We start from the raw sequence: 16,347 nt of genomic DNA, 5'->3' as shown, positions 1-16,347 counted from the left end.
TTAAATCCTTGACTGACCCTTGAACTATAAACAGATGGGCAAACTTCAGGGGAAAGAAAGAAAGTAACAAGAAGAAGGTTGAAAAAACTGCATGTAGATTTCAACTGCTGTCCATTGCACGGGACAGAATTTAGAGTTTTGTGTCCAGTTAAGTTAACTAACTGCTTGTTAGTCTCTTCAGTATAAGGCAGGTGAATCCAGTCTTTACAGTATTCATAATTTCAGTATACAATAAAAAATTACTGGGTGTAAGAACAACAAAATGCCACATAGTCAAGAGAAAAATCAGTGAAGAGAAAATGACTTCAGAAGGACTCAAACATCAGAATTAGAAGATAAGAACTTTATTTTTATTATCTGTGTTTATATATACATATATATTAACAGGGCTCTTTTTATTTTAGTATTTAATGTTTCAAAATAAAACATATACACGTATAATCCTGTACTTATTACTCTTCTGACAATATATTTACTTGATTATTTAACTTTCTGGAAATAAATTCACTACTCTTTAGTTACTGTATTATCAGCCCTCAAATAACTATTTCTCCTCCCATAATCTTAAGTTTTCATTTTTCTGATACTAGCAATGCTTTTGTTCTAATTCTACATTATTGGGAAATGTTTTCCTACCGACTAAACTTATTCTAAATTCATGCTTGTTTCAATCGGATTTCAAAATCCTACAAGTCTGTAACAGAAACTTGGAAATAAGGGAAGTATTGTCTTCTTATAAGGTAAACTAGTAAAATTCACTCACAATGAATATAATAACCTTTCAGTGAGGGTTTTCTAGGAAGCTTCCTGAATATGTTTACTGGAATATTTCTGAATCCCTGAAAACCAATAAAGCAAGGAAGTTTAACATAATGTTTAAGAGGCAAAATTGGACAATGATTTATATTTAGTAAATTATAAAGAATCAAATTCTATTTTGATTCAGTATACACAGAAAAAGAGAAAGTTCAAAAATTACAAATGATAATGTAGGCCATATATGATAGATGGTAAATAAAAGAAGAGACAAAATTATATCATATAAATGCTAAAAAATGGAAGTCAGTATAGTTTTACAAATATCTGACAAAGGAGTCTTAAGTGAAGAAATGTTAAGAGAGGGAAATGTTATAAAGAGTTTTTCCACTAAATGTACATGCACCTAAAACAGCTTCAAAATGTACCCAAAGAATGATAGAACTATAAGCAACATAAACTTTGAATCAAAAGAGATTTCCATATACTTCTCTCAATAGTTGACTAAGCAAACAGAAAAATATCAGTAAGGCTATGAAAAATTTTAATTATTATATTATTAATATTTGAATATGCTTAAGGTTATATTTTCTGAGAATAAATATATGTGTGTGTGTATATATATATAAATAATTCTACAAATAACAAAATGCATATTTGAAGTACACAGGCTTACCACAGTTATTCATATTCTGGGTTATAATACAAACTTCAACAATTTTTAAAATTATTCATACTGTTTTATTTTTCTTTTTAAAATTTGTTCTTATTGGTGCCTTACAATTGTACAATAAAGGGTTTCACTGTTACATATTTATATATGCACATAACATAACTTGGTCAATTTCATTCTCCACTACACATGCATACTATTCTACATAAGAGAGAAAACATATGGTCCTTGACTTTTTGAGTCTGGCTTACTGTGCTTAACATAATTATCTCAAGTCCCATCCATTTTTCCTACAAATGATATAATTTCATTCTTTTTTTTTCATAACATGAATATTTACTGCTTCATATGAATACTGTATTGAAAGTCCAAGCATTCAGTTTACACACAGAAATTATACAATTATATACTGCTTCACAAAGGCAGTGAACACATTATATTCTACAAAATCTACTTACAGAAATTTAAAAATTCTAAATATCAAAAGGTACAGCTGAAGAAACAGGTATAAATTTGGCAGCCAATAATTTTGACAGGGAAGTTGCAGTTTGCATGACTTTAAATATGTGAATTTGAAAATACTGAGAGTAAATATTGTGCTTTGTGTTGATCTGAAAAATATAACACTGGCTGTCGAAGAAGCATGTTCAAAAATATTTAATTCACTTCAAAGTGTCATAAAAATTATGGTGGTTTCTATGTACCCCCTAAAGCTTCAGTCATTTTAGCTTAGGTACATTACTAAAGTAATATATTAATTCTTCCAGTACAGTGGTGTTTTATACCATTGACAATTGCATACTCTAGAATAATTTAGAAAGAGATGTGTAATATTCACAATGTTCAGAAAAGCAAGCAAGAGGCTAAGGAACCTGCCTGGTTCTTCTGAGACGGTCTCATGTCAGCTTCATAAGCATTCACTCAAGAAAACAGTAAGCTGATGTGTGAACACAATTTATGTGTGAACACAATTTCCAAGATAAAGCACATTTTCTCATAAATAATGAAGTCTTTTTATCAGGCACCTCTGAAGTATACAAAAGAATTTTAGTTTGAACAGATGTCTTGGAATGTGTTTAACCTGGTATTACAACAGACTTAAGGTTTCCAGGGTTTCACAGGGTCAGATTTTATGTGAATTACTCGGAAGAGAAAGAAAATGTCTCGTGAAAGAGGTGAACTCAATCATCACCAATAGAAAATTATCCACTGTATTCATCTCTTATAGAAACAGAAAAATATAACATTTCCCCCCTTAGAATAATATATATTGTACATAGTCAACCCATAAAACCTGGAAACCAGCATGAAACCCTGTAATTCACATGTGAAAATGTTGACACTATGACCAAAATGTGAAAACTGCTACAGCTGTCAGAAAGAGACAAGACATAAAGCTTTCTTGCATATGTATAAAGGTGATAATCTTGAAAGGGTTTCAAAATTATAATTATGTTCCAGTTTAAAAATTTCAATTCTAAATTAAAAAAAAAAAAAAGATCTATACACAAACCACTGATTTGACCAGTTGCAAAAAAAAAAAAAAGCAGTAAGCAGAACCCAGAGGAGCTGCTATTCACAGTTCTTACACGTAGAACTCTTTCAGGATTCACACTTAAAGCACTTCTTAAAATACTTCACTTTAACAACCTGCTTCTCTTTCTCTTGTAAAACTAAAGGTCCACTTTATTACACACAAGCTTTATACAGTGTAAAGCCAGAACTGTATGTAAAATACTGCATCTAAATGCTTTTAAGTAGTCAGTCTTGCTCCATTGGTTCATCTGGGCCTTCCTTGGTGTCGTCATCATTTTCCATGGATGATTCCGACAGAATCTCTCCAGTCTTACTGGAAGTGGATCCCATTGATTCTGCTGTCTGATGGCAGTCAGAACCACTACTTACAGGATCTGTGTTTTCACTACCTTCAGAATGTAGATCTTTCTCAGCTCGAGACAGATCGAACTCCTCCATCTGATTACTTTCCTCAGAAGTCTCTTCATTCACAGTTAAGGCATCATCAGATTCTTTTTCTTGATTTTTTCTTTCTGGGATCATTTCTCTTGATGCCATAAAAGATTCTTCTTCTTCCTCCTCATCCTCTTCCTCCTCCTCTTCTGTGCAGTGCTGCTGGGTACAACTATTTCCCTTGTCTTTGTCCTGAGATGACGATGGTGCTTCCGCTTCCTCCCCCATTACTGATGCGGTTTCACTGGTCTGATGGCCATCTCTCTGACCTCGCCTTCTTTGTCAAACCTGTCTTTTTGCCTGGTGCCCTTCAGGCTCCACAGCATCTTCCTCGGAATGTTTGGTTTTTACAGGACTCACTGAAGAAACCTCTGATTCAGATGCTGGGGAGTCACTGTGGTTTTTCTCTTCATTATGTGGTGAGTTTGACTCTTTGCTCTCAGTGCTCTCAGGCAAACCCTTGGTTGTCAAGGGGGCTGATAAAGACACCTTTGGTCGATTCAGAGGCCTGGGTGTTCCAGGCTCATTTATATTAAACCTATCAGTGTAGCTTGGTGAATTTCCAGGGAACATAACACCATTCATTCGATTTAAATTATTGGAATTGTTTTTTTCTGAAGAAGGATAAACACAGCTAACAACCATTACATTCTTTTCTACTCCTCTGAAAAATGTGTTCCTGTATAGTTTCTTCTTGGATCTGTTAGCAATTCTCATAGTTGCTGAATAGTAAAAGGGATACCATTAAATCCAGTGACAATTTTCAGAATTCTTTCCTTCATTTCATCAAAGGGAAAATATTCCACATTAGGATTGGGAGGACCTCTTGGTTCAGGAGTTGAAGTTCTGAAATCATCCATCACCTTCTCCAGTTTGAAAATAAAATGGCCTTTAAATTGAGACCATTGAATCTTTGTCTCTCTGGTCTTGGCGACATGACAAAGAAACTGATTCAGCACAGGGCAAACTTCCTTCTTTCCCCGCTTCTCAAAATCTTTCAGGGCCTCCTGCAGCCTCTCGACGTCCATGGCGCGTCCTGGAGTCCCTCCCCGGCTCCACCTCCCTTCACCGGCTCCTGGGCACCCACTGGAGCGCCACCCCCCCCCCCACCTACGCCGCACCCTCCCTCCGCCAGCGATGGAGGTCGGGGCACCGAAGGGTGCGGGGGAAGCGAGCAAGAGTGAGAGCGAGATTGAGACAGACAGAGCGAGCACATCCCCAGTGGCTACCACCAGCCCTCCAACATGGCTACTCCACTGTGAGTATAACACATTTTCTTTATGCACTCATCTGCTGATGGAAGCGTAAGTTGATTCCATGGCTTGGCTACTGTAAACTGTGCTGCTATAAACATGGTTATGTATACTGCTATATGCTGACTTTAATCCATCTGAATACCAAGGAGGTGATATAGCTGGGTAATATGGTGGTTCTATTCCTAGTCTTTTGAGGAATTTCCATACTAATTTCCATAGCTGTTTTACTAATTTACAATCCCACCAACAGTATATAAGTGTTCTTTTCCTCCAGCATCCTCACTGGCACTATTATTATCTGTATTCTTGATGCAGGTAAAAACTTCAAAGCAGATATTATGTAAGAAAACTGTCGACATACACTCATACATTGCTGGTGGGGCTGCAAATTAGTGCAGCCACTCTGGAAAGCAGTGTGGAGACTCCTTAGAAAACTTGGAATGGAACCACCATTTGACCCAGCTATCCCACTCCTTGGCCTATACCCAAAGGACTTAAAATCAGCATATTACAGAGATACAGCCACATCAATGTTCATAGCTGCTCAGTTCACAATAGCCAGATTGTGGAACCAACCTAGATGTCCTTCAATTGATGAATGGATAAAGAAAATGTGGTATATATATACTATGGAATATTACTCAGCCATAAAGAATGATAAAATTATGGCATTTGCAGGCAAATGGATGAAATTGGAGAATATCATGCTAAGTGAGATAAGCCAATCTCAAAAAAACAAAGGACGAATGATATCGCTAATAAGTGGATGATGACACATAATGGGGAGTGGGAGGGGTTAGTGTTAGGGTTAGAGTTAGGGTTAGGGAGGGGGGCAAGAATGGAAGAAGGAAGGACTGTATAGAGGGAAAAGAGGGGTGGGAGGGGTGGGGGGGAAGGGAAAAAATAACAAAATGAATCAAACAGCATTACCCTATGTAAATTTATGATTACACAAATGGTATGCCTTTACACCATGTACAAACAGAGAAACAACATGTATCCCATTTGTATACAATAAAATAAAAAGAAAAAAAGAAAAAAAAAAAAAGAAAACTGTCGACATAATGAACAGAGATCCTCAACAGACAAAAAGAAAAAATAAAAGAAAATTACATCGAAATTCTAGAACTAAATATGAAGTATTTAAAATGAAAAATTCACTGACAGGCTTATTGGTAAAAGATTCTGGAAATATTAAAAAGATAATGTTATGTAATACTTTGTGCCAAAAACATGAACAACTTAAGTAAAATAGAAAAACTCCTTTGAAACAAGAGCATAAAAAATACAGAATAAAATTTGCACTTTTTACTGAAACTGAGTTTGTTATAAAAATTCCAAAGAAAACTCCACATTCAGATGTCTTCACTGATAAATTTCATAAAACAGTCAACACCAAAACTTGGCAGAAAAAAAAAGGAAACATATTTGCAGAATCATTTTGATACCATATAACCCTCATAGCAAAACCTGACCAAAACATTACAAAAAAAGACTATATACCATTATCTCCCATCAACACAAATGCTAAAATCTTTTTCATAGACAGAATTCAGCAATATATGAACTGGTTACATGACCAAGCAAAGTCGATTCCGGAAATGTCAGAATAACACAACACTCTAAAATCAACCAATCTAATCTATCATATTACAGGAATAAAGTATAAAAGCCATATGATCATCTCAGTAGATGCAGATAAATTTACCAAGCAACTATTAGAATTCAGTAAGTGAATGTACAGGATACAAGCTCAATATAAAAAAATCAATTTTATGTCTGCACTAGCAATGAACAATTATAAAATGAATTTTAGAAATCCATTTAATAGTCAAAAACTATAAGATTTACATGTAATAATATCTACTTTTAAATTATACATTGAACTACATATTTAACAAAAGACTGTACAAAACATACACTGAAACAATGCTGAGAGATGTATGAGAAGCATGGTGGGACAGTAGAACGGAGAAATTTCATAGCAGCACAGATTAGCAATTCTAAAACTACTTTCAGAGCATTTTAGGTTTGAAAAAATGAGTAAAAACATAAGGGGGGGCTACACTTTTCATTAACACAGAAGGAAATTATAAGTATGCAAGAAAAGTTAAAAGGTATCCACTAATGCTAGATTGCCAACTGAAAACAGCAGTGTGAACTCAAGGTGCACTTAGCTCTCCAGACAAATACAGAAATAAACAGATATATAGGTCTGCATGCAAGGACTTAGAAGCAATGAGACACCAGCAACAATAAACATATCTAGTGCCTAGGTCCTGGTTTCTAAAAGCAACCAGGATCTTTGAGAAAAGGGCTGGTTGTGCAGGGTATGTTCAAGATGAGTCTGTAACATTCCAAGTAAGGCAATAAATAAGAAATGCTCAAAATATGATGACTGGCCAAGTCTGGGACAATTCAAGCATTAAAATAATGACAGTAATGGATAATCCATAAAATTCTATGAGTCTATACCAATATAGTAAATAAATAAATGGAGAAAAAGTTCTTTTAGTAGAATGCCAGCTAGTAAATGTGGAAGGAAAGACTGAGTTAGACTCATTAATGGTTCTTTTTAAAACTAATTACTGTTATTATTATCATTTTTGTGGTGCTGGGGAAATCTTACATAGGGCCTTGTGCATGCTAAGCAATCCCCAGCCCCTTATTAATGGAACTTAAACCTACTAGGCAGTTTCATGAGAAACAGGATATTTATAGTTTATTTAAAGTATCTCTATAAAAATAATTATAGGGAAAAAATAATCAGTTTTGCTATGCTTATTTTGAAAACAAGTCTGTTCTAAGTAACTGATACATTAGGAGACAATTTGAGCACTGTATGAATTTCACATTTATTTATATGCAATTTCACACACAAAGAAACAAAAGATTATCTGTAAGTGAATGTAGAAAACTGCAACCAAATGAACCAAGTGTCATAAAAGTACACATAATTTGCGTGACTGCACACACACATACATTCCCCCTTAAACATCAATAAGCCACCTCATTTAATCATGTTATAAGCCACACCCATCTATATTTACTGTTACAACTTCATCCAATTTCAGATAACCAGTTCAAAATTGTTTTAGTCAGTATTAACTCACAAGTTGCACAGTTCTAAGGCCCATTTCCACAAGCCAATCTCAGGTCTTTTTCAAAATAAAGCGTTCTATTTAATGTATTTGTATATTAACAACTTAATGTGTAAAACTGTGCTACCATTTTTACTAGGTTCATCTTTTCTTTAAAGCCTTGTGGGTTTTTACTGCACAATTCTGCATAGCACAATGATTTTTATCTATCTTTCTGGTAGCCAGAATCAAACCCAAGTGTGTTTAACCACTGAGCCATATCCCTAGTCCTTTTTATTTTTTATTTTGAGACAGGGTCTCACTAGGTTGCTTACAGTCTCAATAAGTTACTGAGGCTGGCTTCAAACCTGTGATCCTCCAGTTTAGCCTCCTGAGCCATTGGGATTATAGGTGTGCACCACTGCACCCAGCTAACACAGTGATTTTTAAAAAATGTTCATCTTGTGTTGTAACACAACTGACTGTACTTTGCAATGGAGAAATAATAAAGCAAATAAGGGCAAAATATAAATAAGGAATCTGAAAAATGGGAACACAGAAATTCCATGTACTTCTCTTAAAACTTTTCTGTAAGTCTGAAATCATACCAAAATAAAAATTATTTTAAAAAAATCAATAAAGGAATGGAGGTGAAAATGAAACAACATTGGCCATGAGTTAATTTATCATTAATGCTAGTATATGGAGTTCATAAAGTTTTGAAAATCTATTATTTTAGATAAAACTGAATAACCTACAAAGTAATTTTATTTTCAATTCTATTTCAATATTTCTAATTATATCAAGGAGAAAGCTGTGGTTGTGTTGTCCTTAACTCCTTGTTATCTCTTTTTAAAAATATTACATGCTGGATTGGGGAGATAGCTCAGTTGGTAGAGTGCTTGCCTTGCAAGCACAAGGCCCTGGGTTTAATCCTCAGCATCGCAAAAAAAAAAAAAAAAAAAAAACATGCTTTCAGCAAGCACCAGTACAGGTCTAATATTGTTTTCATTGTCTTATTGTTATATAAAATATTTGGTTTCCAATTTGATAGTGATATACTTTCTTTTAGAATATTTTGTTTGGGTAACAAATATTCAGGTGATTTAAAGCAAAAAAAATAATACTATAGGTAGGACCTAGACTTAGCAGAACTTGTGAAGGTAGCACATGGTAGTATAAAGAAATGGAAAAAATTGTGACAACTGTTTTTAAGTCATGGAAAGATGGAAAATGGTACTCCAGTAGATACAATTACAGGGGAAAGTTATAGAGAATAAGCTTTACAATTTAACACACACAAAGTTACATGTATGAGAAAGTTCTGGTCCTACCTAATGAGTAGTTATGGAAAGATAACTGTTATAAGCACAAGGAAAAAGGAGAGCAAAGTTCTGGATGGGAATATAGAAGGTGTGCCTAATATTCACATAATATTAGCATATTAGTTCAAATTCACAGTGTAGAGGCAACATGAATTTTTAACACAAGGCAAGATACTCAGTGTAAATTAAGTTGGTTATCTGCAAAACAGAAATCATCTGATTACACCTGACCGTATGCCCTCTTCAGTGTGCCATGTCTCATAGACGTATAACTCTGATAACTGGCTTCTTCAGTGATCTCTGAGATCAGATCAATAATTCTCTGGTCAGCCTTAAACAGTTTTAACATACACAGAATTCATTTTAAAATTATATATATATATATAAAATACATATACATATATGTATATTTTTATGTTCATCCTCTGTCAACTCTTGAACCAGAAGTAGGGCAATATGATAAAAGCCAAAGAAAGTTAAGGATTCTTTCCAAGCATTTGTATACCACAGATACAGAGGATCACTTGAGCTGATTCAGGATCCTGTCCTAACTTAAATTAGTAAAGGTTTAAACAAGAACAAAAAAAATTGAAACCAACTTTTATGGATTTTTTAAGAAAAGAGAAAGGACGTGCAAAAGGGAAAAGAAATCTTACTGATAATATAATAACAGTATACAGCTAATAATATTTAAGCTATAAAATAAAATCATATATACCTAACTACATATTTAATATAGATACATAATATATAAAAATAATAGCTAGTAAGCACTGTTCTATATATTCATACTAATTAGGTGACCTAATCCTTGCAGTTATCTTTTTAAATAGGTAGTATTACTCCCATTTTATAAATGAGGAAATTGTGGCACAAAACATTAAGGTAACTTTTAAGTCAGAAGCAAAGCCAGAATTCAAATTGTGGCAGCCTAGCTACAGAGCACATGCTCTCAACTGCTAATCCGTGTTGCCTTTCAGGGGTTTAAATTTTCAGTCATTTATTTTTCTAGCCAGATACAGGATTTTTTTCCCAAAAAGTTTTGTTAAAAACAATCATATTGGTTTTGCCTTCAAAGAAAAACTGACTTCATCCCAATACGTGTCTAAAAAAGGATATTGAAGACCTAAGGCCAATCATTATGTTTCTCCTTAAACGTGACAGAATTACTCTTCAAATTAATTTCAAAATGTTACAGGTGAAATTATGTGCTGTTTGCCTTTTACAAAACAAATTTATTGGGCTGGAGGTGTAACTCAGTGTGGAAGAGCATTTGCCTAGCATGTGTAAGGTTCTGTGTTCAATCCCAGTACTGCAAAAAACAAAATACAAATCAATAAAACAAAAACTCAAATTTATCACTTATAATCAAAAACAGTGAAGAAATTAACAAAATGAGTAATTTTACACAAAACTGCTAGTGAAATTAGCTACCACTTTTTGCTCTATAATTAAGTATTTTAGCACTGAAAAAGAAATTCCATGTGTGTAGTACTTACCTCTTTGAGGAAAACCTCCATATCTTCTTGACTTTCAAATACAAAGGCTCTCAAGTCATTTGATGGAATATGATTTTCAATGTATTTGGCATTTTTATTGTCTTTCATATTGATCTAAACAAAGTAAAAAGAAAAAAGCTGATTTTCATGAAACCCATTGATTATTAGAACATATTCATATTTAATGTAGATTTACTTGGATTAATACTTGAGACATCTAATCTGTTACCCAGAAACAACCAATACATATTTAAACAAAAGCCAAGATTTAAATAGTACCTAATGCATATTAATTTTGATGCTATAGAAGAGATAACTTAAGTATCTTTCTGGTCAACTCAATGAAAACATTTGAAACAGTCTTAGATTATGACCTAAGAGTAGAAATATTTTTCTTCTTCCAATCTTTTAATATTTTTCTTCTTAATCTTCAAGAGAACTTCAAATTATACACGGCAATAACTGATAGATACAAAAACACAAAGAAAACAGAGTAAAACTTTGTAACTACTGGGAATAAACCTGGCTATGGCGTAACTGTAATTAGTTGTACTTCAAGAGAAACCTAGGTTTGTGCCACTACAGCATAAACTCACAAACTTCTTTTAAAATTAACTAACTAGGCATTTCTGCCACATGTACTTGAATTTTATGGAAAATATTAAGATGTGCCAGAACTTTTCAGAAGAAGAAATATAACTGGTCAACAAACATGAAAAAATGTTCATCATCTCTTGCAATTAGAGAAATGCAAATCAAAACTAAGATTTCATCTTACTCCAGTCAGAATGGCAATTATTAAGAATACAAGCAACAATAAATGTTGGTGAGGATGTGGTGGAAAAAATGTACACTAATACACTGTTGGTTGGACTGCAGATTGGTGCAACCACTATGGAAAGCAGCATGGAGATTGCTCAAAAAAACTAGGGATGGAACCACGATTTAACCCAGTTATCTCACTCCTCAGTTTATACCCCAAGGACTTAAAATCTGTATACTACAGGGACATAGCCATATCAATGTTTATAGCAGCTCAATTCACAATAGCTCAACTACTGAATCAAGCTAGATGCCCTTCAACAGATGACTGGATAAAGAAAATGTGGTACATATACACAATGGAATATTACTCAGCCTTAAAGAAGAATGAAATTATGGCATTTGCAGGTAAATGGATGGAACTGGAGAGTATCATGCTATATGAAATAATCCAATCCCCAAAACCAAAGGTCAAATGTTTTCTCTGATAAGCAGATGCTGATCCATAGAGGGGGGTGGGTATGGAAGAATGAAGGAACTTTGAATTACGCAGAGGGGAATGAGGGGAGGGGTGGGGTGGCGGGGATGGGCAGAAGGGTAGAATGAAACAGACATTATTTCCCTGTATACATGTGTGATTACACTACTGGTGTGACTCAGCACCATAAACAGGCAGAGAAATAAGAATACAAATGTTCCATTTGTATACAATGTGTCAAAATGCATTCTATTGCCATATATAACCAATTAGAACAAATAAAAAAATTTTAAAACTACTTTAAAAAGATACATCAGAGAACAAATGATCACAAAGAGTTCAATCTATTATTTATTTCAGAAGAATATTTTGAAAAGTAGAGCATGATAAGGCTCCCACTAACAGAGGTACATTAAAAAGTGCTATCTATGGAATTTTAGAGAAACGATAGATTACCTCCAGCAGATAGAAATCTGCTTTCTTTAAAAAATAATCAAAGAGAAAGTATTTGTGTACTATATTATGCAGAATACTAGTTAAGAACTAGGGCTTTGGAATCAGAAAGATGTCGTTTCAAATTCTATGTGTGATCTTGATCAAGTACTACTTAAATCTCAGTTTCAATTACTTCATCCAGAAGATAGATATAATTTAACAGAATAACCTTACAGAAGTAAATGTACATGAAAAAAGGAAATAATAATATTGTTACCTAAATGTTGGCCATTACTATTCTGTTATAAACTAGAGTGTCAGTAATTGTAGAAAAATGGGGAAACAGACCCAAAACAAAAAATTTAAACTCCCTAAAATACTATCACCAGGCATAAAGACTATAAACACTTACCTAGTGTTTCACAATTTTTGGTATTAAATTTTTAGAAGGAATGATACCAATGAAAGAAAATATAAGTGGATATTTACTTCGGCTTACAAAAAGGGTAAAAGTAACTACAATACCATCACGAGAAGTCATTTTCTTTTTTCTTTTAAAAATAGCTATGCCTCAGCCAGCCTAGCTTGCTTCATAACTTTCTATGATGTATTTATCAGAGAAATAGTCTGCCATCTAAGATCCTGAGGCCCTTATGTAAATTGGTTACATGGACATTCCATTCCATTCCTTAATAGATTTCACCTACTTATTCAGGTAGTGAGTCTCAAGAAGTTACACAAATAGGGGTTATTTTCGCCACTGGTCAGTTTATGCAGTTCCCAGTAGAGGTGAATTCACACTTATTTTACCAAGTGCAATGCATATTCTACTACATTCATGGTCTGATTTCCTGATATCCTCAGGGAAGATTCAGACACCTTGTTGGTTCTTCAGCTTCTAGTTTCTTAGGATGCTTCCTTTTCTCAAAATATCAGTGAAGAAAATTCTTGTCAAAGTTGTTAAAGAACTTCATAGTCACATCTTCACAAAAGTAGTAAGATATAGACAAGATGATCCAGGAGATGCAGTACTCGAAGATGATTTGGTGGTTGATAACAGTCTATTTCACAAATTTTTTAAAGGAAAATTTTCTACACATTCTATTCTATACCTTGTTTTAAAATTAACATGCTGTAAATTTCCTCTTATTAAAAACCTACAGCAGTATTTTTAACGGCTGACTAGTATTCCACTATAAAAAATTGAGCAATTTGCTTCACCAATCAGTATCTTTATAAATTTTTTTTTGTCTCATCATTACTGTGAGGAAGTTATCTGTAAATGAGCGAACCCTTCTATACTTCTATAACTCTAGATTAGAATTATTAGAAATAAATTAGGTAAACAAGTTGCTTAATTGATGAGTTATAGGACTAAGTTTGTATACTGCTACCTTGACTATGGTGGAAGAAGCATTTCAAGCAGGCCTTGAAGAGTTAAGTAAGTATGCAAGGGAGAGAGGGAGGTGGTAAGAAAGAAAAGTTATTCTGTAAAGGGTGAAAAGCAGAGTATCTCTCTTCACTTTAAACATTCAAATACAGTTTACAACATAAAATATATGTCAACTAGTAATCTAATGTGGTTAAAAAAAAATCAAACAAGAGGATGACAAATCTAAATAAGCTCTGAAATATTTTGAAGTTCACTTTTAGTAATTTCAATTTAGTAACTGTCAGTTGACAATTATATTTACTTTATAAATAAACAAGGGTGACAATATTTTTCTCATATTTTCCTTGCATCCTTATTGGATTAACCAAAACAATGTCTACATTCAAAATAGAAATTCTCTTCTTGACCTGGAAAAAACATTCTAATAATACACACCTGAGCAAAAAGAGAATACATTATCCATATTAATTTCATTAATATAAAAGATTGAGATCTATATGAAAAGATTTGTAATAAAGTATAACACAAATATGTTATAGAAAAAAGAACTTTTCATGAATCCTGCAAAGATCTACAATGAATTCTTTTTCAAAGAAAAATATTATTTAGCAGAATAATCCTTAAATCATTTTGGGGTTAAGTTTTGAGTTTATATATCTACATATGATATATTATTATCAAAGAATGTCACTTCTTTTTTTTTACATTAAACTAATCATTTTACAACTTAGAAATTATCCTATTAAATCCATAGCCACAATTTATTAAATGACTTACTAAGTTTAGCTTTACCTATTCTTTTTACTTTATTAAAAAATACATGTATATATTTTAGTTGTCAATGGACTTTTTTTTTTTTTTTTTTACAAGCAGTGCTGAGAATTGAACCCAGTGCCTCACACATGCTAGGGAAGCGCTCTACCACTGAGCCACAACTCCATTCCCAGCTTTACCTATTCTTGATGAATCAATAAAAGCTAAAAAATATTTTATAATGTCAATAAACTATTTTCTTTATTCTCAAAATCCTCAGAATGTCCTTTTTAATAAAAATTTCTTACTCATCTTGTCACATGTCCCATGATTTTATTTACAGTAGTTTTCCACCTCTACAGCAGGTTTAAATCTAATACAAGTTATAACTTAAGAATCGGTCTAACCAAGCTAATTTTATATAGGATTCTTGGCTTGTAAGCTGCCAATTTCATACCTCTTACTAGGTTTTGTAATACTTATTACTATTATAGATCAAGGGCCTTTTAAAAAGCTCACATATGGATTTTCTGATAATAGACAAACAGTACATTAACAGGACTAAGAGTTCCTTAAAAAATTAACAAAAAATCCACAATGATTACAATAATAAAACTGCAAGATTTCACCGAAATGAATAAATTTCTTACCGTGAGCATTATAGGCTCACAAACTCTTTGTTTAAATTTGTCTCTGTTACTTCTTAGCCACAAAACAGCATCATAAGTGTCCCGGTACCTCTGTCTCAGCTTATCTTCCTTTTGATTCATAAGATTGTCAAAACGTACAATATGGTCATCCACATCTAAAAATTGAAAAACAGTGGTTTCTTTGAAAACTTTAATTAATTAAACAATCTATTAATAATACAAAAGAATATCCTAATACTAAAGGTTACAAATATCACTCAGCAAGTAATCCCAAAATGGAAAAGAATCAAAGTAACGCCATTTTGTTCTGACCTGACTTCATTTTATGCTTGCTTAAAATGTTTTCAGCGTCCTGACAGCTGTATCTATGTTGACAGTACAACATCCCTGACGATGGCTCTGATGTTTAACAAAATGAATATGAAATGTATAATCAAAACAATTTTCTCATAGAATCAAAATATGTCTCAACAGGGTCTTTCTGACCTACATGTGCCTCAACCGTTCTTGTGGCTTTTGTCTTAGAAACTCTGTACTTCCAGAATTCAGGTGCTGGGAGTTCTTTGAGGCATTAGCCTGCTCCCAGCTGCTTGCCTGGCATACTCATTGAAGGACCTTTTCTTCCCTTTCAATTTGGCTTAACATGCATGGTGGTTAGAAATTCTTGAGCACTCAGTAACAATACGTATAGTAGAAAAGACCTGACCTGAACTAATTATTCTAAAATTTTATAATACCATAAAAATGGTTTTAAATCTATGGACTATAAAGAACAGGTCACCTACAATATAATACCATACAATAAGAAAAATACTAATTTTCCTATCAGAAGACAGTGGCAATAGGTCCTCAAATTTCTGACAGAAAAATTATTTTCAACCCTGAATTATATGTACAACAAAATTAAGGAAAGGAGATAAAAACAAAAGACAGTCTTACAAATACAAAGACTGTAATTAATTTCTAAATCTCTTCTTAGAAGGTCGTCTGCAAATGTGCTCTAACAAAGTAAGGGCATAATGTTGGAAAGAAAAAAAATATATATATATGAAATAGAGAAATAGGTTTATTCAACACAGAAAAGGTACAGAGAAATCCCATATGATAACATATTGATGGAGGCCTTGAGAACAATCAGTTTAGGTGGAGGCAGTATGGAGTGCCACACAGTTCAAGAAAATGTCTGAAAAGATGGCACTGCCCTCTCCACAATGAGGGAAATGCTAAAGCAAATGGTGTTTTTTAAAAAAAGGTAAATTAGCTGGACACAGTGACATGTGCTTATAATCCCGGCAACTGATGAGGCTGAGGCAGGAGGA

General features: G+C 33.3%; 1 protein-coding gene and 1 pseudogene across 1 annotated transcript in view; both read right to left on the bottom strand.

Annotated features, from left to right (window-relative positions):
• Smc5 (structural maintenance of chromosomes 5) overlaps positions 1–16,347 on the bottom strand; it is an 85,164-nt gene that overhangs the window by 33,546 nt on the left and 35,271 nt on the right. Inside the window, 2 exon segments of the mRNA XM_047524230.1 lie at positions 10,558–10,671; positions 15,029–15,183. Of these exon segments, the coding sequence (XP_047380186.1) occupies positions 10,558–10,671; positions 15,029–15,183 (269 nt within the window).
• LOC124964263 (serine/threonine-protein phosphatase 4 regulatory subunit 2-like) lies at positions 3,084–4,440 on the bottom strand (annotated as a pseudogene).

This window comes from Sciurus carolinensis, chromosome 14, assembly GCF_902686445.1.
Source record: "Sciurus carolinensis chromosome 14, mSciCar1.2, whole genome shotgun sequence".
NCBI classification, from domain to species: domain Eukaryota; kingdom Metazoa; phylum Chordata; class Mammalia; order Rodentia; family Sciuridae; genus Sciurus; species Sciurus carolinensis.
This window is presented reverse-complemented; position numbering and strand designations above follow the sequence as displayed.